The sequence below is a fragment of the Harpia harpyja genome, chromosome 18, assembly GCF_026419915.1.
Source record: "Harpia harpyja isolate bHarHar1 chromosome 18, bHarHar1 primary haplotype, whole genome shotgun sequence".
In the NCBI taxonomy this organism is placed as follows: Eukaryota; Metazoa; Chordata; class Aves; order Accipitriformes; family Accipitridae; genus Harpia; species Harpia harpyja.
In genome coordinates this window covers 2,150,889-2,176,108 of record NC_068957.1, presented here as the reverse complement: position 1 = coordinate 2,176,108, position 25,220 = coordinate 2,150,889, and the positions used below count along the sequence as shown (strand labels likewise).

At 45.7% G+C, this 25,220-nt stretch overlaps 1 protein-coding gene across 11 annotated transcripts in view; it reads right to left on the bottom strand.

Moving 5' to 3' along the window:
* The window catches only part of ARHGEF9 (Cdc42 guanine nucleotide exchange factor 9), a 227,929-nt gene that overhangs the window by 111,736 nt on the left and 90,973 nt on the right, over positions 1–25,220 (bottom strand). The window contains exons 1-2 of one of the 11 annotated variants that reach the window (XM_052813736.1): positions 6,211–6,307; positions 2,166–2,227 (exon numbers count right to left, since the gene is read on the bottom strand). The exons of 4 other annotated variants lie outside the window; for them this stretch is intronic. In XM_052813736.1, the coding sequence (XP_052669696.1) occupies positions 2,166–2,195 (30 nt within the window). In that variant the 5' untranslated portion in view covers positions 2,196–2,227; positions 6,211–6,307. Of the gene's footprint in view, positions 1–2,165; positions 2,228–2,330; positions 2,460–6,199; positions 6,327–21,002; positions 21,123–25,220 lie in introns of those variants that run through there. 6 more of the 11 variants (XM_052813741.1, XM_052813737.1, XM_052813740.1 and 3 more) reach the window with 6 other exon arrangements.

The following is a 25,220-nucleotide window of genomic DNA, read 5'->3' as shown; positions in this document are numbered from 1 at the left end:
GCACACACCTGCCCGTGCTTGTGGTGGGGCAGGAAGACAATCTATTAACAATAAATGACCTAGAAATTAACTTTGGGTTTTATTAAAAAAAAAAAAAAAAAAAAAAAGAAAACAAAAGAAAAGAAAAAAAGGGACAGGCTGCCAGGTCGGGCTGCCTTACCCCATGCTGTGGCAATGGGGTGTTGCCACCTATTGAGACCATTTTACCTCTGTGGCCATAGAGCTGCCACAGCAGGGCTGCCTGCTCTCACCCGAGCACCCATCGGGGCTACGACTGTCTGCCTTGCAAGTCCTGGTCAGGTCCTAGAGGAAGGTAACGGGGCTAGAGAAACAGTTCATCCCTCAGAGACTTAAACAAGATCACAGAGCAAAGCGGCTTGCAGTGTAGCCCCTGCTTTAGTTAGCCGGAGATGCTGCCTAAAATAGAAACACAATCCTTGCCAGCAGTCTATACGTTATGTTATATATGTCTCAGCTGATGCAAAAGAAGGGGCAGGCACTAAACCACATGGGACCTTCCACATGGACACGGACAGACTTTTCTGTTCCTGAAGTCTGCTACACCGGGAGCTCCGAAATCCCCTAAAAGAGATCCTCCACCAGACTGCAAGCAGCTCACTCCACGGCTCCCCAGCACAAGCCTGTCGCTCTGACACTTCCAAATGGCAAAGTCCAGATAAAAACATACAAGCCAGAAACTAAGTGGCATGCCTGCCCGCCCTGCTTCACTGAGGATTAAGAGGAGGTAGCACAGCCAAGCAGGCAGAGCAACCGATGGACCCCTAAGCTTTGCTTCTACTCTGAGCTCTGCTACCAACCCCCAGCCCACCACACGCTGCTCTCCGACCACCACATGCCTCAGTTTCCCTGCCTCTGTGATGGGAGCAGGGGTAGCTCCCCAAAGTAGCGATTTTCTGTATGAATAAACCAGTCAGTTGAAATCCAGACCTACTTCTTTAAATACCTTCATACGGGTGCTCCTTCACCCTCTAAGGCCCTCTTTAATTTGGATGGTAAAACTTTCAGGCCTGCCAAACACATTCATCAACAGGAGAGCTCTGAGGGCTTCTTGCCCTGAGCTCAGAGGTCCTAGTGAACATGCCGTCAGTGTGGTGTTTCTGACAACGCAGGAGTAATACTCTACAAAAACTGGAAATAAGGAGTTCAGGCTGCATGGTCTTTTGCTGGTGAGGAGGACAGCAGGATTAGAGACGACCTGGCCATCTGCGAGGCTCTTTCAGATTAAGACTCATTTCCACTGAGGAAAGAAATTCAACCATAACCAATAAAATAAAGTAAAAAAATCATGGTTCCTCTAGCAGCTCTTTCTCCAGGAGCATCTATTTTTAGTGAGAAGCATAAATCACTACAGCTTGCCGTCTACAACAGTTCCAACAGGCAAAATCCAGCTACGCATAGTTGGGCCAACATGGGCACGCACATGTTGTCCACCCGTACCGCCATACCCTGCCGCCTGACCAGAACAACAACGCTTTGCAGCTACAGGACAGTGCAGAAAGGGAAGAAATAGGAGTCAATCGGTCTTGGCTATGCCTTGGTAATGGGTGATGTTCCTCTTCTACAACTGGGAAAGAGGACTCGCAAAGCAGAGAAGGAACGTGCCCAAGGCCATACAGTAAATCAGTGGCAAAACCAGGACCCGGCAGAACTAAACCCTGCCACCGCTGTAACCCCCGAACAAACATCCTCTTCACAACAGGACAATTATTACACAATTATTAACATTAGGGAGTTTTACTCAAGCTTCCTAACTTCTGATCATTGGAGATTCCGCATATAAGAGACAAATCCCTGCATTTTATCAAAATAGCTCTCATAACATTTCACTGGGAGATACACATTGAACACGATTATCACACCCAGTTGAGAAAGGTACACATTGCGAATGCAAAGTATAGAAACCCCCCCTCCTCACCGACACAGATGCATTATTAACAACATATAGCACATACAGATACAATACAGGCATAATACATACATACATGCAAGCAAGCAAGCACTGGTCACAAAGAGCACCAGATCTCCCATCACAACCAGCATTCATTAAATACAGAAATCAAAGATCGACAACATAATGAAATGAACAATACAGAAGAGGGGTTCTATTCACAAATTAAAACAAAACAAAACAAAAAAAAACTTACATGGATTTTTGGCAATTTTCCTTCAGACATTATACACAGCAGTTGGGCTGTGTACTGAATACCTGATCCAAAAAGAAATATAACCACATTATGCAAACAGATGGGGGCAGGAGTCAGGTGAACATGCAGCTCTTAAGAACATTCATCTACGGGATGAGAAAGCACCTCTGCATTCCCACAGAAGGGCTCGAGTCTGGGCAGATCTTCATTCACTACAAAGCATAAGCAAGTGCTGTGCTGCTGCCATCCCGGGGGAAAATCCAAATGGCAGGACAGAAAAGAGCCATCACGTCAGAGACCTCTGAGCTGTCCCGTCCCCCTTTTAACTTGTCATGTGAGGTTTAAAACAGAGGTGGGAAATATCCAGGGTGGGGGAGGAAGCCTTTAAAAAACGAAAGGAAGCCCTCTTATTAGCCTTAAAGAAAGAGCACTAAAATCACAGTGAACGCAGGACTAGCAGGGATCATCCTGACACGTATGCTTTTTCTGAAGCATCCAAAGAGGGAGAAATGCACCCTTTCCCCATGACAAGAAGGGTGCCTGAATCTTTAAGACGGCGGATTGCCGCTCAGGAGGAATGGACTTTTTATGGACTGTGTGAAACAGGGTTGCTATGATACAGTCAGAGGCATTTTCATGAATCCTGTGGCAAATAACATTGAATCCTGCTTAAGCAGACAAACAGCAAGGCAGGTCTCCCATCACCCAGCCTTAGCAAATACACAGGAGCAATCACTGAAGGAGATTTTATGCATTATAAATATGCTATTTGCATACAAATGAATATTTTTTCTTTGGGGCTGTAGTTTCCAGAGGGTCAGTGCTTTGATTTATTTAAAGGAATGATCCCTCTTCCCTATCCCTGGGCTTGAGCATCCCCACAAACATGAAGAACTCAACATCCACAAACAGCGGGGGGAGTTACGGGGCTGAACTACCCCCAGGAACCCGACTGCGACCAGCCACACATGACCCGAATCATCCCACGGAGCTTAGGGAGAAGGAAAGCTCCACCACATGTAGATATTTTGCAGCGTGCAAATTACACCCCGAATTTTGCAAGCACAGTCACTTAGGAGTACAGGGGTCTACTGCAAGCAACTAGGAACACTGTCGCCCCAAAAAGCTGCTAATGCAGACTGTCATGGATTGAGCCGCTCCTGAAAAGTATGGCAAGACGGAGTTGTTTAACTAGCTAATTGCTCCTGCAAACCAGGCAGTTCGAGGCTCCACTGCAGGCTTCGAAAATGCAAAATTGCAGGTGCAAAACTACAAAAATGGGGTTGGGGCAGGTGGCTCAAGGCGCGTTTGAAAAGGTGGCCACTGAGGACTGGGGGTGGGAAACAGGGATCAAACTAAACAAGCAGAAACCCCAGCCCTTGCTCACTTTTTAAGCTTATTTCCTCTCTCTACCCAAAAAGTCCAAGGGGAAGCCTGATATAACACGAACAGTGTTGCTACAATAACAAAGTTATCTGCTCCCAACTTTCACATTCATATTGGTCTGCATAAAACTGCGTTCTTTGACTCCACCAGCCTTTGGGAGAATAACAGGCGAGAAAGTTGTAATAAAATTACATTAATTCTCTCAAGCATGTTCCATGATGGAAAAAAATAAGCTCCAAGCGATCACTCCCCCCGTAGCTGAGCGTGCACGACACCCTCGTCCTCCCCATGCACCCCACCAGTTGGAGATGCCCCAGCAACACACAACTCCACTGATGGAACCAGAAGGGGCTCACAGGAATTAGCAATCAGACATGGCAGCTCCCAACACATGCGATAACATACGCCGTCATGTACACGCACACCTCCCAAATACCACCCGAGAAGTACAAGCTCCGGATCAAGGAATGCACTTTGCACGCACTAGAAAACGATGTTAGGTACACCAAGCATTCCTCGTAGAAATCTTATTGAAAGGTAAACCTTCACACCAGAGAGCTAACCTTGAGGAAAATAAACATTCAGACACAGTTGCATTCCATTTTTAACTCGCTGTTTTGTTTTGGGGTTTTTTTCCCATTTTTCCACCCTTAACTCCTCCAAATCACTATGTCACTTAAAACTGTTTCACTGAAAGGATTATTTTGGCTGCTGTTTGATTGATTCCCTTTCCATGGTGATCTTTGCTCATTTGTTGTATTTCCAGGAGATTCTGCAACCTATAAAACTAATGACATATGATAGCTAACAAGAAAATAAAGCAAATTTGAGCTGTTCAACAACCCAAACCATCCTCAGCATCCTTTTTTTTTTTTTTCTTAATAAAAAGAAGATTCACTCAGTCTCTTCAGAAGTGAAGCTGATACCTCTTGCACAGATAGCTACAAGTGAACAGGGGGAAACATAGCCAGTAGGCACCAGAGCATCTTTGCTGGGCTTGTATCACTGGGTCTTGGCTTTTCTACCCATTAAAATGGGATACTGCCACTAAACACTTCCTGTCAGCTTTGGGGGCTGACTGTTACCAGCCCGCGACTCAGGGAAAATTTTTTTTTCCTCTTTTATTTACAGCTAAAGCCACTTTGAAAGTGGCAGATTTGCAGCATTTAACTCAATTTCCAATCATGCCACCAGCCGAAAAGAAATCAGCTCCTAAGCCCAGCTATGCATTTAACTTGCAGCAGACACTCTCTCACATGGAAATAACTATACATCTCCATCTATAAGCTCCAGCTATGTCTTTATGGATCAGTTACATGATTTTTCCTTTTCCCGATTAGTAGAGGACATCAGATAAATAACAGCTGGAATTAGCACAAACTAGTTAAATTATCAAGGCAATATAATTCCAGCGAACATTAGCAAGAGATGTAAACATTTTCAAACTGTGATTTCTTTTTTGTTGTTGTTTTGAGCAATTCTGATTTTTCCGGAGGGGAAAATAACATACAAAAAATCCTTAAGATTTCTAACAGAAACACAGTACAGAGATATATTTTCAAGAGGAAAAGACATTACTCTTTTCAGACATTCCCTTCATATTCTCTCTAAACTTCATGCACTGACACTCAAACCCCCCAGCCAGCTCTGCTTCCAAGCTGTAAACATTGCAATTTTGGTCTAGACATCTTTCAACAGAAGGACGTCTAACTAGTGGACACCTTTTCAGCAAGCCTATAATATACAACTTAGCACTTCATTTTCAAGAAAATCAATGTAAATAAAGTCACGCAAAACAACCCATCTCAAAATCTTGTTATCCTTGAGGTGGGCAAAGATTTTTCTTACATACATTACCAAAAATTATATATATATATACACACACACACATGAAAGAAAAGAAAGCCAAAATAAAATTTCTAGAGAAATCAAAGCAAAACCCAACCCTTCCGTATCTGTTGCTTTAGCAAAGAAAAACAAAGCATGCATTCCCCTTTTTCTCTTTGATCCCTCCTTCCCAATTTGCAGAGATATAAACCACATACAAACAGGAAAAAAAAGCCCAGCAGGTTATGTTTTGGTCCCTCTCACATCTTTAAAGAAAGGAGCTAGGCTACATCAGTGTGGACGTAGAATTTGGAGGCTTTTGGGCTGAATATTGAGAAATCAAGTCAGATCATCAAGGCAACACAGATAAATAAAGTAAGTAGAATTTCTCTCCCTTTTTTTGTGGCTGAATGTTATTTTAGCAAAGATTTAATCCTTTAATAGGATTTCTCATCCCCCCTTAAAAATGTCCAGAGCTCGATTCAATTGCACACACCACCACCTCTCACCTGGCAGCTACATGGTTACTCTCACAGACATTGCACATTAACTGCTTGCTAGAAATTTCACACAAAATGACTTATTATTAACTTGAGTCTCTATTTTAAAGGAAGCAAAATAACACAGCCAGTGCTTACCACAGAAAGATACTTTCACTCTGCTTCTAACTAAATATGTATAGCTCTATCTCGCTAGCACAGAACGATATATGAATGGATTACTATTATTTATCACATTTAAAACCCAGGCAAAAGCAGCTACACTTACAGGCATACTTAAAAGACAAGACATGACAAAAGATTTAGGGAGAGATAATATACCAACGTCATACATATCACAGCGAGGCCATGTTGAAGCTCAACGCGTTTCCCCCCTCAGTAAGAAATCTCTCTCTCTCTCTTTCTCTCTCTCTCTCTCGCCTTTCTCTCTCTCTCTCTCTCTCGCTCGTGCTCTCTTGTTGAATTGCTAGTGGTAGTAGTAGCCCCCAACAGCTCAGGAGAAAAAATCCATTTAACGAGTGCCCAGGAAGAACATGAGTATGACATTCACAAGCAATAGCACCACAATCACTGCAAAAACGACCACCGTTTGAACATCCAAGGTCATGGTGCAATGCAGAACACTGTAGTGTTCAAGATGTGGGGCTGGTAGATTTGGAGAAGTCAACCTCTGCTCTGTAAGACTGTCCATACATCCACCATGCTAGAATAGAGGAGAAAACTGTTCCTGGTTTTGGTTTTGTTCGTAATGCTTTGTGGTCTGCTTTTAGTTTATCCCCCTATCTGCTGTCTCTAGCTCATTCTGGAGCCCGCTAAGTGAAGCATCATCACAACCAGTGAGCACTTAAGATGCAAAATCCTTCCTTTAGGAAAAGAAAGCGAGCGCTGTCTGCAAGCTTCTCTCTCTCTCTCTTCCCCCCTCTCTCTCCCGGTCTCTCTCTTGCTGGCTGGCTTGCTTTTTAATTCGTCAAGCCAGTGCAGATAAGAAGCCTGTGTGAGTGTGACAGCTCTGCAAGCTGCTGCGGCTGCATCTCTCGGTGCGAGGCGGACCCTTTCGCATACTAATCAGCTCCAGTGACCAGGCAGCGAAGGGATCCTGGCTGTCAGTCAAACGCAAAAGGAAGCGCTGGCTCCATAAATACGCGAGTCTTCCGCCCGCCGTGACAGGGAGCGCCATGCAGGCATGTTTTTCCCCTCTACTTTTGCGGCAGTTCAGAAAACAGAGCTGTGCGGCGGGCCGGGAAGCCGGCGTCGTGGTCGGATGCCAATGCTGAGCTCCAGGAAGGCGTCTCCGGGCTTTCTGTGCAACGCAGATCCCGTTCCTCACTGCCTTTGTACGGCGGGGACACGTCTGCCCCGTCTGTACCGCCTGCGCTAAGCTTCGGATGGAAAATATTAAACGCCAGCAAAAAGAGCCAGTGCTGCTAGGAGCCTGCTCAGACCAGGTAGGGGAGCAGGAGAAAGAGCGGGAAAGAAAAGCAGCCAAAATAACAGAAAGGGAACCCTTGGTAACTTGGAAATGCATTGTGAGCCTGTAACATGGGAATTTTGTAGGGGGAATCACTGTTTAGCTCTGTACAATAGTATGCACATCATCCCATCATAAATCTATCGCATAGCCTCTCTCCTCAGCACTGCACTGGGTTTCTCCATGCTAAGAGTTAAACTGAATTCTGATTCTATAAATAGAGATGTATTAAAGGGGGGGGGGAAGACAGGATGGGGGATCTTTATTCCTTCTACAGCAGCCAGAAAAGCTCATTCCTACGTTAAATTCACATACACGCTCAGGGTTTATGGTCCAGGTGCCAATTTTGCTACCCCAAATCTCATTCAGATCCCAGAACCAGCAGTTACCTTAAAGAGGCATCACACACACACACACAAAAAGATGTGCTCGGCTGGAAAAAGCAAATGATTTTACAGACAAAGACAAATATAGAAATTTTGCCAATGCATATTCATTATGCACTAAAATGTGCATACGGGAACTGATCATCAACACCTTTCAGGAAACGTGCTCCTTTGAACGTACCTGGGACATTTGCACACAAACACTAAGGCCAACATGCACCAAACAAGTGCTTATTTTGTTCTCCAGTAGCAAACAACAAGAGTTCAGGAGGACTTTAATTTTTAAACCTGAACAGACAGGGCATGGAGTGGGCTTGCACCAACGAGAGGCCTTTCTTCCCATCGCTGCATCCTTCCCGGGCAGATATTTTTTGTCACCAGCATTTGGGGAAGGGACGGGTAGGATTATGCTCCTACCCCACCTTACCATTCAAACCAATACTAAACCCCGCTGTTTACTGCAAGGCTTATTTTATTTTTCTTCCTTTGCTATTGGGTTTCCAGAGAGCTCCCTCAAAATGAGCAGGCTTTTTCTATATCCACCCCCAAACACCATCAAAGGAGAGAGCACCTTGGGCGGGTGAGGACCGAGTCTTCACAGTGCCCTCCCTCCTCAGCCTCCACTGAGACCCAGTGGTTTGTGCAAGACCAACACTCATCCAGCACAGCATCCTCCTCATTTCTGACCAGCTTTGTAGAACGTGTGGGCCGTGATGTGTTTGCAGACACAGAGGGTGGGTTGTGTTGAGCAGCGTTAGAAATAAGAACGGTCTGGGTTAATCAGGTGGTTTCTTTTCCTCCCATTTTTCTTTTGTGTGATAACTAAAAGCCAGAGGCTGTTTCCAGCAACTGAGACCCCCTGCTCTATTCAAGCAGAGAATTTCTCATTCAGGAGGTCAGTGAAAGGCGATTTTTCACCTGCATATTTACAAGAAGCTGCTTTAAACCTGCCCCAGGCAGGCAGCCCGGCTGCCCCATTAGCACACACGCCAGGCTGTGCCCAGGTGATGGATCTGCCTGATCACCAGCTTCCAGACCTGCATTTCCTGTCAAATATGCATTTTTAGGATAGTCAGTCTGTCTGATGCAATTTTAGACTAATCAGAATAGCAGACATGTAATAGATATGGAGTATTTATTATTGTTACCATTCTTTCCCAAAACAATACAGGCAATTTTCTAAAACCCAAGCCTGAACTCCCACAAACATCCAGGAAATTCCAGTTTTGGTCTCAGTAATAACAGTGCCCTCTCCAAAACATACAATGGGCCCAAATTTAGAGGCATCTTTACGGCCAGTTAATCTTTTCCTCTAAACTGCAGTGAGCACAGAGGGAGCCTGGGTCTAGACCCCAGCCTCAGATTCAGCCTTACTTTTACAGAAATCACAGTGGAGATTTTCTACCTCTGCACAGCAGCCCCAAGGGCCTGCAGACACCTCCACAGGCACAGCCCATCCCTCGCCTTGTCCTGCTCTGTGTCCTCTCAATGCCAAGAACAGGAAGCAACCAGCAGAGTTTCAAGGCAGACTCCTCCATGCCTTTGCATATAGATGGGGGAGCAAAAATTGGGCAGGTAGAAGCAGCAGAGGCCTAAGAAATATCCAGAAAAAAAGGTGCAGCAGCTATCACACATGCTCAATAGCTACTTCCGTAGCTGAAAAAGAGGATTTCATTACGAGCAATGTGCCTGGCAGGTCTCAGGCAGTCATTCTGCAAGAGCTGAGCCAGTCACAGCACAGGGGAGGGCAGAGATTATAAATAGAGGCAATGAAGCCAGCCCCCTGCCTGTAACTGCCTGTCAGCTGCAGGCAGGAGGTCCCCCACTATCCTGCTCACCACGTACAGCTTTGTGCGTCACGAGCAGCTGCAGACCACAGGGCGATAGCTGTGGAGACCTCTCTGCTGTCCTTTCTGGCTGGAGATGCTGGGAGAGAGGCGTGCAGTGCTGCTGCAGCCTGGGAGGCTCCAGCCACAGCATCCATCCTCCCCAGGTCACGGTCTAGAGCAAATGCCCCAAAAGATCAGGCAGGAAAGCACCGGGTGCCTCACCGCATACAGATGCAAGTATTGGGCTCCAGTGAAAGTTGTGTGTAACAACTACCAAGAGTGATCAGCACAAACAGATTTACTGCGCAGAAGCTTCTATTAAAATTATATTCACAGCATTCCCAATAGTACTTGCTGCTTTATATAATTTCCCATGCCTTCTGCGTGTACTAAATGTTAATTTTACTACCAAAATGGATGATACTTTCTCTTAGAAGCCTTACTGAAAAAGAACACCTAACACATTAGGGGTTTATATAAAACCACCACAAAGTTTAACTTCATGTAATGCTTTCTGAAAAGTTTAGTCTAACCTTCTGTATAGAGCTAAACTGAGGAACAGGAAGAAAAGATTTGTAGTAGTTATATAAAATACCACCTCCCCTTACAGCACAGTACATGCCCTGACACTACGGTAGCTTTCACGAGCACAATTTGTAATGCAAGATCAGCGATGGCTTCTTCTGTATGAGAAAGCAGTTTTGAACTTCAGCACCTCTCCACCAGGCATATCAATTAAGGAACAAGCCGGGGCTTCCACTAATACATCACATACATACACCTATATGTATACATAAATCTGTATATACACATAGAGAGAGAGAGTGTATTTTGGACTCCCAAATAACAGACAAATCAGAAGGGTCCCTATAATAACATAAATTACAATATGGTAATTTTGAGGCAAGCCTCTGAAGCAGATGATGCCAAGTCTTCCTTCCCTATGTGCGTAATACATTGGGCTCAGCCATGTGACCACGACTCCCTCCAATGGATGTCTCTAGCAATTAGCACAACCCACTACTTCCAGCTAAACAAATACAGCTCTAACTCAGCAGTGAGGATTTCTAATTTGAATGCTTAAAGGCCCTATATTCCACTCCCACTGACAGGTACACTGTCTCCGCATGAGCTGGCAGCATGGTCCAGGGGCGTGCGGCAGTACAGGGTTTCAGCTCCAATTCCCTGTTCTGATGTAGATCCCCTGTGCAGATTAACAACCTCCACCGCAGCAATCTCTTGGACACGCAGACACATCTATGTTTTCCTAACACATCAGCTCCATCTTCCATTAACTGCAAAAATGAAGCACTCAAACTCATAACCTCAGCGCAGACCCAGTGAATTCTCTTAATGCTGCTGTAGGAAGCAGTGTGGCTGAGCTCTGGGATTTGGCTTGAGGACCCCAACTCTGCCAGGCCAGGAAAACCTGCTCATCGGCTGGCCAAAGGAGATAAATCTTTTGGTGAATTTGGGAAAGTTTCAAACAAATCCTGAGGTGGCTCGTGATTCTGAGTGGGAATAAAACTATGGTTGTGTTGGACTGGACTGGATGAGACCCGTGGCCTAGGGGAAAATGGCTCCTGGCAATTGTCAGTCCTGAACTGCTTCGGTTCTTTTGTATTCCCTCTTTGAGCACAAGCCCCATCTCTGACTGATATGGCACCATGAGAGAAGTTTAAATTGAAATAATAGTGCCCCCAAAAAGGAATAAACAGGAACGCTACCCAGGGATGTGTGGGCAGGAGACAGGCAACTGCTCTTCCATTTGCAGTCTCCTCTGCTGGGCACTTACTGACTGCTGCCTGCAACATCAGGCACCGATGTGGGGTTTGAGTCATGGACTCCATTACAGATTATGAGAAGACCATGAAATTAATTATTTTTTTCTAAATCTAGCCGGGAATTAAACTCAGGGTTTCAGAGATTAAAGGCCAGTGGGATTATGATTCGCTCAGTTTCCAAAAAGGAGGACTTTCTTAAACCGGGAGTTGCTTCTTTTTCCTTTCTTTTCACAGTAAGTCTGACACAGAGCCCTCTTCTCCCATCTTTTGGCCAGATGGGAGGCACCAGCCTACGAGCTGCGGAGCTGCTGCAAAGGATAGTTTTTCCTCAAGAATCTCCATAGTCTTGTATATTTATGGACTGGCTTCATGGGAAGCTTTGAAAATCCCCAAATGCCTAACATTCCTTACCCAAACTGAGGAGCATGCAAAATGGAGGAATATCTGTTAAAGACGCAGACTCGGGGGGCTGATTTTGGCAGTTGAAAATTATCTTTCCAGTCACACACTCTTCCTTGCCTGTCCACTCCATCCTTCAGACGTAAAGCTTCCTCACTGTCCACATGAACTTGGGACTTTCTTCCACTAACTTCCTCTACTTCTTTCTTTTGTCCTTCCCCCTTTTCCTTGCGCTACACATCTCCCTTAGAAGCTTTTATTTCACTCTCTGCCCCAGCCCTCCCTCCCACAGCAGCTCAAGTGTCCTCTAGCAGAGAGACAAACAAGAAAACAAAGCGGTGGGGTGGCTGGAACAAGCACAGCTTCCTCCAGCATCTTCCACATTAACTGCACAACACGTTTTAGCAAATTCACAGCACAGCTAGACAAGCAAATGATTCATTTACAGAACTAATATAAAAAACAATTACAGAAAGACAAAGGGGAAAGGAGAGGTGGGCAAGGATAAGATGATGATTTCAAAAGCTGGTGAGGCATAAATAGACTTCAGAGGAAGAACTGCATAAGAAAAGGCTGAGTTGAGAGCCTGCAAAGCAGTGAAATGGGAGAGAAGGTAGATGGGGAAGAGAGCAGAGCAGGACCCCATGAAGCAAGCTGCTCTTGCAGCAAGGCCAAGAGTGCTGGAGAAGAGAGTAAGTTTGTAAGCCCACTTTTGCAATGTTTAGAGAACAGAGGGCACTGCTGGAGGCTGGGTTGTTGCGCTGTTTAACCCGCATGACCAACTGGCCAAGAGCATTATACAAAGCTCAGAGGCTATGGGAACGCAACTGAGCACCTCTGGGTCACTGCTCTAAGTATTTAATGAAAAAGAAAAATGAGATTTCACCAAAAGATAGGAAGCATCACATTGAACACCACAGCTTGACCCTTGGTAGACGTACTATATACAAAGACACACAGAGCTCAGGCAAGCTGTAGTACATGAACTCTTTCCCATTCTTCACCAGTTCTAATTTTATTTCAGAAAACAAGAAGTGATACATGACAGAATTATGTCCCCAGTGTTGAGATTGATTTATTTATAACCATTTCATTTAATACTAACAGGCAGACAACAATCAAAGGCAGGCCAGGGAGGTTGCGATATACTTGTGCACCAGCCCTAGTTAACCACCCTCTTGAGAACTAACCATGCTCCAGATGAACAGGTCTTAACCCCTTGAGCAAAGGGCAGTAGTGGCATGTCAGATACTAACCAAGGCTGGCCTTGGACCACATCTGGAGTCCTCAATTAATCCTAGTTCCTTCCACAAACAGAGCCAGCATCTCAGCAGATGGTGCTCTTTCCTCTGTCGAAGAATGAAAGCACTTGCATGATGCTGTGAGGGGGGAAATAAAGCCAAAGCTTTGTCACTGTTGTCTTACAAGATGCCCAGATGCTTCTTCCAGAGCACCCTGACCAGGTGTCATCTGCATCCTAGCATGGCTTAGTGCGTCCCTGCTAACATCCTGCCCTCAGCTGCTGTGCTGTGCCATACATACGCAACTCCAAGGCTCTACCCCAGCACTGGCTGCGCTACAACAAGGAGTGATGTACTGATCTAATCAGTTTTCATAGCTTTTGTAACACTATACAAATCATGCTGAAATGGCATGGAGTGCGAGCCTGTCTGGGGGGCTGATTCCATTGTGCTTGTCTGGAATTGCAGTGAGAACAACAAAACTACTATTTTTAAGTTCATTTGAACTTAAAGCATTAAGACAGACTAAAATCTCATGCCCCTGGCAATCATGTTGCAAGTGCTTTCTCTTCTCCTTGCATCTGCTCCACACCCCAGCCTGTGCTCTAGAAGCAGCCTCAGACTTCCAATTTTGAAAAAGAAAAGAAAAAACCCTCAAATCCAGCAGAAATCAGATGTGGTAACACCAATTACCCTGGTCACAGAGAAAGACTTCAGGGACCAAGAAAGTTCACTTTAAAAGGACCCATCAAATTCAGATGTTCATTTCAACCTTACATAAGCTCTCTTTTCTCTAAAAAAAAAACTGGCCTAAAAGAATACATAGACATTTACTTCTTAATTTTACTTCTCCGGCTTGAGAGGGCTTGCAGTTGAGCCCAGAACAAGGTAATAGACATTTACATAGAGGTAATAGACATTTCCATAGACATTTCCATAGACATTTACTACTTAATTTTACTTCTCAGGGCTTACAGTTGAGCCTGGAAACAAGGTAAAAAAAAAAACCAAAGCCCAAACTGCAGAAAAATCCAAGAAAAGTCCCTTCCTTCCACTGCTCCCTCCAGGCACTCTTACAGGAACTCTGGTGCTTCTGCCCTCATTTCTGACATTAAATTGCAGAGATCTTCACATCAACACATTCCTGGACAAAGTGGTAAGTGAGAAAAAAATTATCACCTGCTAGAAACTACCTTAGTAAATCCAGGGTCAATGTCCCCAGTGTGGTCCCTGAGAAATACAGCTGCACAGACATAAAGAAGAGAAAGCTCTTCGCTGTGAAAACCCAAGGGTGTATTTCAGCTTTGCCACAACACAGGAAGGTCCTTTGAAATCCAATGCATCGCATTTCCTATGCAGTTAAAAAGCAAATCTAATAGAGTATTTTCATCTGCCTAAGCCTGTGGAGGTCCAGCAATTAGCAGTGCAGGAGTGAGATGCCAGGCAGAATGGAAACAGCATGATCCATGATGCACATACTAAACGGCAATGTCAGAAACTACACAGATGAAAAAGCAGAAAAGAAGAAAAAGTTTCTTGTTCTGCTTTGTGCTTTATTGACTGACCTTGCAAAAAGCGAGGGTTTAATGAGCAGCTCTCCTGCACGAGGACTCTCCCCTCTCCACTGAACAGATTATAATCAGCTCTGCTTATGGGCATGGTCAAATCAGGCCCTGCCCTGGTGCACCAGGAGAAATACAAAGGCTTATGAATTTGAAAGTGCTGATGCAGTACACTCCTCGGGACTTGTTACTTCTTACTGCTGCTCTATCAGCCTGAGCTTAGTCTGAGGGAAATAGGAAATTATCCACCGTGTCTATATTGGGAAAGCAGAGCCTAGGCAAAGTCCCACGACTTACTGAGAGTCATGACACAACGCTGTGGCAGATGGGAGCAGAAGCCACGGCTCTGCTTCGTGCAAGAGGATGAGGATGGAAAGAAATCACCTGCAGCTTCTTGCAGCCCTCCTGATACCCCTTCTGCGACACTGTTGGCTTTGGCTTCCCTGGATTTCTCCTTGTTAAGATATTGAGTAAAGAAAAAAACATCTTATTAAAAAGCTGACCCATGGGTCTCATGTTCTTCACACAAATTAACCTAGAGAATTAGATGTATTTCATACATATCACTTTCTCTCCCTCTCTCTGCCTCCCAAAAAAAGGAGAGGGAACAGCCTATTGAATCTGGCACTCTTAATGAAGAAAACGATGCAAGACAACCTAATGAAGTAGGAATTCCAGCTGGATATCAGTAGATGTATGAATAGAACATAAACCACTCATTTTTATCAGCAACAATATCAGCATTAAAAAGCAAAAAGAAGTTTATAGCTTTTTTCTTTCTTCTTTTTCTTTCTCCAAATGAGGCAAATGAATGCCAGTAGGCTTTCATTTCCTATTCCACCCCGACTCAGTGGGATCACTTGCAGTGAGAGCTAGCACAGGCTGCAGTCCCCATCTGATGCTATACAACAGCCTTCCAGGAACGACCAGCGCTGCCCTCCTGCCGACTGCTCATGACAATGTGCGACTGCAGTGAGCCAAAGGGACCCTCGCTGTGCGGGATCACACGGATAAACCTGCCTGCTGGAGGACACAGGTTAAACACAACAGGCACAGAAAAGAACCTGGTGTTGCATTGGCTTCCTCAAGAAGCACAAATTGCACTTCTGCATCATTAATCAGCAACACCAACATAGAAATTCAGTGGGATAGAGCTGAGGTTCGCTGTGCTATCCAAAACACAGCATTTCAGGAGTTCTAAGCGCTTCAGCCTGCCACCTGAAAACAACTATGGCAGAGAAGGTGCGGTGTAATTTACTGCATGCCCAACAATATCTTGGGTTAAATCCAAGGAATTCTGTAGCATGGCAGAGCTGGGGAGACAGAAGTTGGGATCCCCTCTGAACAGAGCACTTTGCACATGAATACACTTCTTTGGGTTCAGTGGGAGTTCACCAGAGCTCCGGACCAGCAACTGGATTTTACTTCTCACCCACACCCTCCTACTAGACCAAGTTAGAGATTTCACAGCCTGAAATTGGCTCCCAGATATGACACTCCTGCCATTCTCTAACAATACTCATCTTTCCTTTCCCTGCCCACATTACATAATAGACACCTTTATTTATTTATTTTTTCATAAGACGTCTTTTCATAACAATAGAAACTATGGGAGACCGAGATAACTTGATGAATTTTTCCTATTATCTAAAAGCTTAGTCACTCAGGGAATTAGTCATGTTCAAAATAACAGCCAGGCTCAAAGAGATTCAGAGCAACCGTTCTGGAGAAGAAGCAGCTAATGTCATAAATACATTAAGATGTTAGCTTGAAGCATTTCAGAGATTTTTCAAGAAGTGTTTAAAAAAAGAAAAACCCTTTGACTAGATACAAGGAAATCAGGTTCTTAGCAGTTAAAAAAACACTGCAGTTTACAAAGCCTGCTGTGCTCAAACACCGAAACCCTGAACACAGGAGAGACAGATGGACTTTGTGACCACACGGCGCGTGTGGTTTCCCAGCAAGTGCATCCTGCTTGACGCTCTACGAAGTATTGCTTCATATTTCTATGGCACCCTCCAAGCAATGGTCTCAAAGGGTTTTCCAGACTTCCCTGATGAATCATCAGGACGTATCTCAGGAGACAGAGAAGTTATTGGCATGTCTGTTATCCAGCAGGTAGGAACTGGGGCACAGAGCCATGCCTCCTCCCAGCCACTCTTGGGACTGACACCAGGGCAATCATCAGCATATATCAGCTATTTGTGCAAATATTTTTATTTACCATAACATCAACTCTTTCTTAACCTGGACATTTCAACGTTTCAACGTTTCGTTCAACCCAAGCATCAGCCTCCACTGACAACAGATCCCAGGATGAACAGGAACAAACTTGCAACAAGGCACTCCTGTGGAAAATGGCCCTCCTTGCTGAGGCTGCAGGGCACAGAGATGACAGACCAAACAGCATCCTCTGCAGGACACCCAAACCATTCGGCAGGTCACTGCGGCTTCCCTGGGTGCTTCATTGGTGCTTCATTGCGACGTGCTCGATCAGCAGCGAGTCGAGTGCTCTCTGTTCCCTTTGATCTCTGTGGGAGTTCAGGGTGCTCTGGGCCTCTTAAGTCCCATTTTTCCCTAATGCCTGGATACTGCAAGATTCTTTCTCCATCCCATCCTGGCCTGGCTTCTCTCCACCAAATGCATTTGCTTATCCGAACTTTCAAAAATGAAAATCGGACCAAAACTGCTTTCTTCCACTTCTCTTTTCCTGACTTCACATTGAGCCTTTTAGGATTATGGAGTGCAAAGAGTCTTTGTACTTCAAATATCCCATGATTTGCAGATTGACAAGTGGAGAAGAATCAGTAAGGATCTCCGCCATTTGCAGTATTTGGCCCTTTTATTCACTGAATTCCTTTCCAACACATTTTAAGTTGTGATGATTTACAATAGCTTACTTTTTGTTTATGACAGACACGTAAAATATCAACAACAGATTGATTTTAAATATTTGAACAACATGCACTGTAAAAATATGGCTATATATGCCAGTAAAAAAAAAAAAAGACTGGGACTCTGTACCTATTGAAGCTAATGGCTGCACTCTGACTTTCACAGGCACAACAAGAAGCCCAGAATTAGAGCCTATGTGAGGAATTACCGAGGAAGATGCATGCTTGTCTTTCCTGTAATACAGCTAAAGGCTTGGGGAAAAACTCTGCCCTTGTCAGATAAAAAACTATTCCAGAAAAGGCTGTATTATGGTGTGATTTAAACAAACTCATTTGATTATCATACCGGATCAATATTCTCTGTGAAGAATGCCTAACCAAATAATCATTGTACTTACAATGCCGATCAGATGTGTAGATTATTCTCATCACTACCAATGACAATTAGTTTCATCTTTCTGGGTTAGAAACAGATACTAGCAGAGTTTAGCAACTTAGTGCCAATGAAGCATGTAAAATACCCTCATGGGATGCTAGCATAATTGGCAAAAGATTAATTGTTTAAAAAACGGAAAGCAGCACATGCAAAGGAGAAAAAAAAGAAGCCCCGACAGCTTAATATTATGGAATAATAGCTAGGTTTAAGGGGCTGATTTAGAAATAAAGAGCCACCTGCCATGAGAACAAAAGGTACTATCACTTGTAAAATATCAGTGACATGCTTCTTAGAGATGACTAACTCTGAAAGAGAGCAGGTCTGATTCTTTAACCCAACCCAGCGCTGAGAACAACAGAAAACAGCACTTTCAATAAATCAGTGCTGTGCAGGACTTCTGAGAAATCAGTCTCAAATCCAGGTTTAGACCAATGTGCCTGAGCAGAACAAAATCCAAGGATGCTATCCAAAATAAATTTGTATTGCTGTTCTTTAGTAGATACACAGAAAATAATATCAGAGTAAAAAAAGACAGCTGAAAATCCATAATGGAGGCTCAGTGCTCATGAAAACTAGTCCAGTGTTGCTCTAGATGAAAGTCTAAGGTTCTTCACCGTATGGTAGGCAGCTTAATGTGTGTGAATGGATCAGCCAACCTTCGCTTAGGAGTAAACTGAGCCATTTTATATTTCTGTAGCACATTTTAGCCAATGGAGTGAGATAATAATATTCACACTGACTTGCTGAAATGCAGCTACTTTTGGTGTGGAGTAACTCATTTGTTCAGCAAAGTACACCAACATGATCCAACATTTTAAATACTAAAAATTAAAGTAACTTACCAAGGGAACAGCAGGCAAAATCTGCATTAGATGGAATATAGCTATCTGCATTGGCATTTGGCCAGGACATCTGGACCAATATGCCTTGTCTTGCAAAAAGAGAGTAGAATTTGTACAGATCGAGTGTCGCCAGGACCTTGGCTTTGCAGCGTGGCCGTAAGAGTGCTCCCAGCAGCTCAGCGCCTTCAAGCGCAGGAGCGCTGTTCGCCCGTCAAATCCCTTGGACCACAGCCACCCATCCCCAGGCACCAGGCTCCTCACTTGCAAGCGATTGCAAAGATCACTGCTGGATTTATCTTATTTGGTTCAGTTTTGCTTTGTTGTTTTATAATCCTTTTCTACTTTATTTTCAGATGATCTAGAGATACATGGAGTATCTTCAAATACTGCTGAGGTTGTGAAACTGCTGTATAAAATACAGAAACCACAGCCCTCTCTTTCATTTTTCCTTTATTAGAAGGAGCAATATTGGGAAATTCCTGGGTAGAACCTGCTTCAAAATCAATCACTGGAGTTTCACTTTCCCCCTCAAATATTTTAAATTACAGGCTATTCAGCAACCACTATTTCTCTCCAAGAGAAGGCAAAGATTAGACTAATCAGAACAAAATAACAAAGTCTCCCTTATTGCCAGCAGCAAGAAAGGAAGCTGGAAAGATAAGAGGGCGAGAAAGTGTCAAGTCTTGTGCTATGTCAATTAGAAAAGCAGTTTGCCCTGCACCACAACCCCTCCCCTCCCCACCAGAACTCAGCAGTCACCCGGGGTGAAAGGAAAAAGGATGAAAGAGCCACATCCAGCTTTCCATCACCACTTTTCTTTCAGCATAGTAATCTCTGAAAATGTAAATCGGCGAATGGGTGAAAGGCGATTTGTGTTGCTTAGACACCGGCAGGGAGGGGAAAAGTGCTATGCTGGCGTGCATGCGGGGAGGTGCAGGGACAGGGTGGCAGAGGGGAAGGAAAAGCCTGGATGCTCAGAGGGTGGGAGGAGGCTGCAAAACCCCCAAACTGTTGCTGGGTGGTAGACAAGCCTTAAACAGGACCCTAAACAAATTTGCTATCTGCCGCAGGCTGCCGTCTACACCCGCACATTACACTTCCAGCACTAGCTTCAGAGTCTTTCAGAAGCATAAACCACGAAGCTCCTGTTTGTGTAAGTATCTTAGAGGGGATGGAGGGCAGGACCAAGCTGCGCAGGGCATCACGGAGCTGGCAGCTGGGCATCAGGAGAGAACAGGCAGTAATTTCTGCACTGGCTCCAAAATCATCCCCGCTGCCAATAACATCTGTCGGGTGCCCCCAACGGAGCCGAGACACAGGGACTGAGCCAGGTGATGCCAACCACCCAGAGCAGGTCCATGCCACGGGACCAGCCTGTAGGGATGCCCCGAGGCTCCCCGCAGAATGGAAAAAGCCCAGGGAAGGGCAAAACAAACAAAAAACCCCTGCAAAACCCAGCCCAGCACAGAGAGGGGAAAGCAGAGGGAAATGCCATTGCAAAGCAAAGCTGTACGAGGAGGGAGAGCTGGGGAGGAGGAGTATCTCAATAACAACCGCATCTCTTTGCAGGGAAGTTTCTGAATGAGAAACAGGGATCCTTGCTGAGATGGGGGAACTTCCCCGCTTTCCCTCCTAGCAGATACAGCCTCTCAGAGCTGTACTCCAGGCACAGTGAGGGCATCTGCAAATTGGCAGTATTTTTTTTTTTTTTATTAAGCAGAGCTGTCACTGTTTAAACTGCTTTCCTGAAGCCTCTACACTTCAGAGGAGTGTTTTACAGTCTGATGCAAGCAAAGGCAGGGATGCTCCGGCTCAGCAGCAAATTCAGGCTCCCCCCGCACCGCAACTCATCATCCACAGAAGGGGCAGATCTGACAGGTCCCAGTGGCGGCAACGCTGCCGACAGCCAGCATCCCCGTTTCGGTACTCTTCTCCTTCCAGTCCTCTCCCCCAGCTTTTACACCACACACCCCACATGCGAGCACCTGGAAAATCCTTTGCTTTCCTCCACAAACCCCCCAGTTCACCCTATCGAAACCCACCTCCCCAGCTCCTGCCAAGCGCCGCTCCCCCCCTCCCACGCCCCAATGCATGCACACCCTCCTTCCTTTCTTTTAATTTCTTCTTTTGCTCAGCAGTTTGGGAATGCAGAGTCCATAAAATGGCTACAGAGTGATCAATGGTTTCAAGGACAGGGAGTAAAGGAGGAGTCAGGAGATAGGACGGAGGCTTATTTCCCCATCAAAGTACTGCAATAAGAGGAAAAGAGAAAGACATAGCTACCTGAACTCACCATTCCTGATCCATCCCTTAGCCACTGCATCTTGCTTCTGATGATGTCCTTATTATCAGGGAGGGGAAAAAAAAAAAAAATCCCTACTGCCTGGCGAGAGCTGGCAGGAAAAAAAAAGAAGCCCCCCACCCCCACCCTAGCCTAGAGCTTTCAGTCAGACATCCCTCAGCCCGGCAATCCCGTGCCTGTCAAGAGCACGTTATTAGCAGCCTCCTCACTACCTGGGATTGTAGTTATTTATTTCAGTCACAGACTGAGGGATTTGAGGGGAGGGGGATGTCCTTTTCTTCCCTTGCCATGCTTTGAAACTCTGCAAGAGGGGAGGGGAGGGGAGGGATGGGAGACCTACAAGAACTTCGGGAGGGTCCCCGCAGGCACTCAGCACCCCTGCCCTCCCGGCAGTGGCTGGTCACTCTCACCCCCGGCACTACGGGACTCCCAAATCTGCAGAGCCAGCACATGCCTCCACACTCAGCAAGGGGCTGGGGATTTTGCTGACGTTTGAAGGGCAGTAAGTTCTCACTCTGCTCTCCGCATGCAGGATAAGTCCCCTTCCCAGCAAAACAAAACCTCCTAGCTCGGAAAAGTGCTGCACCTGCCCATAGTTATCCTCCCCCCCCCCCCCCCCGGCACCTGCACTCTGCTCCCTGCTAAAGATTTTAATCCCCCTGCCCATTCCCCTTGCTTTTTCCTGACTTTCTGGTCAGAGCAAGGAAACGACACCCCCCTGCACAGTTAGAAAAGACAAGACACTCGTTAAGCGTTCATCATCAATACGGCCACCCACCACGCCAGGGTAGATGAGATCAGTCTGTCTGGCACTGGTTAGGAGAGGCGGTGATAGCATATGGGATGTGCACAGCCAACTGGAAACAGGATTGAATCTTCCCGATTCCTCCAGCTGGGACACGTATGTCAACATGGTTCTCCCCATTTTATGAAGGAGACATGGGAGATTGAAAGGAGTTGGCCAAGGCCCTTCAAAGAGGCTGCTGCGCTGCCACTGCAGCCCTCTGCCCATGCTTCTGGAGCTGACTGCCCGCAGGAAGGGGCAGCCGGTCACAAGGACTGACACACACCTGAATACAGTCCAAATACCCCACCAATGTTCCCAGCATCTCCTCTTTAGCAGCTGATGAAGTCTGCAGCTAGCTTCAGAGGCAGGAGAGGACAGGTGCAAATCGTGGAGGCAATGTGGGAAATGGCTGACAACCTGCTCTGGGCAGAGAAGCCCACAGCTAGGAAATACACACACTGGGTATGCTGGATATAATGGATCCATTTACAAGGTATACAGCAAAACCTGTAGAAGAGCTACAATCTCCTCTTATTACATTTGCAGAGGATTTAGTGTTGTGCTTGAATAGGTTTTTCTTCCATGCACTCCTGCCTCAAGGGCAGAAGGGCATTTGAATCTCCTGCTCCTGACCTCCAGAGGAGTCAACATTTTTCCTGCAGCTGGAGATTTTGAGTCAGGAAACAATGCGCAGCTCCTCGTGACTGCCACTTTCTGCTAGTCCTGTGCCATTCAGCAGGATGCGCGAGGGATCAGAGCCTAGGCGTCTTCACTTATTTATTTAAATAGGACAGAACAAAAGTACAGGCAAGAGCAAAGGGATGCTGCCCAGCATCTTTGCATCACTTGGGCCCTACGTAGCCTGCTCTAGTTACATCAAGCCATATTCCATCACCTTTTATATAGGCACTGACAGCCATCATTATTCCCTGAGATGGCCAACAAAAGAATCAGGAGGCAAATGCTTATAGATGTCTAGACTCTGGAATCCTGCCTAAGTTTCCAATGCTAAGTGACAGAAATGCCAGATAAGTTACTCACATCCAAAGGAGGACTCTGTTCTGAAAATCCCATCTCTGAAAACCGTTCTGGAACGCATGTATTGTCAATCTGGGTCTGCTCCCCACCTTCCCCACCAGGGAGAGCCCAATCTCCTACTGCATGACACAGTGATGGCCATGGCTTTGTGCAGCCTTGGTTTTCACGGAACTCGTAGGTACATCATCTGTTTGGGATGTCAGTCAGATCCAGTGCAACTTCAACTGATTCAGAAGCTGTAGGATTTCAGAGAGCTGGGATGGAAAAACTGACAGACAGACATCCTGAATGCACGGGCATTGTTCCCTTCAGAAAATTGGACTAAAATTAAAAGAAGTGATCAGGTTATCTGTAATTGAAGGGTAAATGTTTTTCCTGTAAGGAAATATGACAGTTCTGCATTATTATCAAGCACACACACGAATAACAGAAGAAAGACCCTCTTAAGCACAAGATCATCTTTAAAACACGCACTGCATCATTCCAGTAACTCCACTAACTTCAGTCAAAGTTAAACCCATCTTAACCTTGGCAGTGCAAATGGAGGGAGAAGTTGTCTGGCACATCCCACCCCATTGCTCTAATTGGTAAAGTGGATCTGGAGGAGGAGGAGGACAATTTTTGTTGAGGCTTGTTACGCACAAGCAGAAATTATACCTATTTCTCTCCTCCTGCTGTCAGCTGTTGATTAGGCCTGTCAATAAGGCTAATATTTCACTGTTTCACTTCCTATCCCTTGTTTACACTAAGCTGATTTGAGAAGTAAACCAAAGGTTGCCATGATAATTCTTGCTCCCTGCAAAGGCGACAAAAGGCAGCAAGGACCAGAGATTAGCCAAATCCCTGAATCGGCATCAGTCTGCACACAAATCCAATCTTGCCCAGATCAGTGGGGCAGTGATTCTCTTTGGCACATGCAGTCCCAGAAAGAACCCAGCTGCATTTCCCCTGCCAAGAAAATGCACCTCTGTTGCCTCACTCTCTATGCAAAGCGTTTTGCAGCCAGCCAGTGGGCAGGGGACCAAACCCAGAGCCCCTGCCAGAGCACAGGGCACAATAAGAAGAGCCACCTGTGAGCTTCTCCACTGGAGCAACCCCACAATGGAGGAAAGTACCTGTCTTTCAGGAAAGGGCACCATGTCTTGGCTCCTCTACCATTGAATGGGGATGTTGTAACCAAGCGCACAGGAATGCACAGTGGGTAGCACTACCAGCACACACTGGCCACGTAGTATTTCAAACGAGGCACTGGAGCTGCGAGTCATGCGTCACAGTACGGAGTAGTGCTATGGGCACTGCACTGGTAGTAAAATCCATATTGTCTAAAGGGAAACAGAGGCAACTTTAAGTGTGTGGTATTTGGGTGCAGAGTTTGCACTGCAGGGTCCTGCCCTGTGATTTCGCTTACAAAAAATGTGATTTCTACTACCAATGATAGTGAATAATTCAATCTTTCTTGAAATAATTTGAGGAAATCCCTCTATTTCTAGAAAGGCGCTGAAGACGTAGGCAACAGAAAAAGGTCCTTTCAGCTATCCCTTCCCTATCACTCCACTGGCTATGGAAGGTGGGGATGCGTCACAGCCGTGCATCAGCACATTTGGCATACTTCTGCAGAGGTGCACGTCAGCTGGAGGTCTGCCAGAGCTGCCACGGAGTCCCCAGGGGTAACTTGCACACCTGAGACACCACAAAGCAGTGCCAAGTCCCGCTAGGGAGGCAGGGAATAGATTTTGCTTAGGTGAGCAGAGTTGGTCCTTGGTTTGTCTGGGGGATCGCTCCAGAATAAGTCCCCTGTAAGAACTCATATATTTCTCATAAATATCACATCCCATTCATTCTCAGCAGAGCTGTGGTCTGGTCACATTTTACCTGTCACAGATTCTAAAATTCTCTTTCGCTACAGAATAAGGACCAACACCAGCTGGTGTGTTTCAGCTTCAGATAGCTGCTTCTGGATCCCTGTTGCCTGCACAATCCCTTTTACCACACTTTTGGTCTGGATCAACCAACTTTGGGGATAATCCAGCCACTTGGTCTAAATCTGTACAGACTAATAAAACCTCTTGCAGTGTGGAGCATCCTTCCAACCCCCTGAGGACTGGGGAGAAACTGTTCCCAGCTCACCACTGGATCATGCTTTCCCACTCAGCTCTGAAAGTCTCCACAGCCAAGCCCTTGACCTGCATTTGTGCTGCAGCAGCAGGCAGAGCGCAGCCCCAGACTGCACACCCTGCGCCTCCAGCCTGAGAGGACCATCCCATGCATCTTCATATGCAGCAGCTGGCTACAGACAACATAATGCCAAATCACAGGTACATCTTCTCTTTGACAGTCCAGTCCAGTTTGGAGTCTACTGCTGACTGCCAAGTGT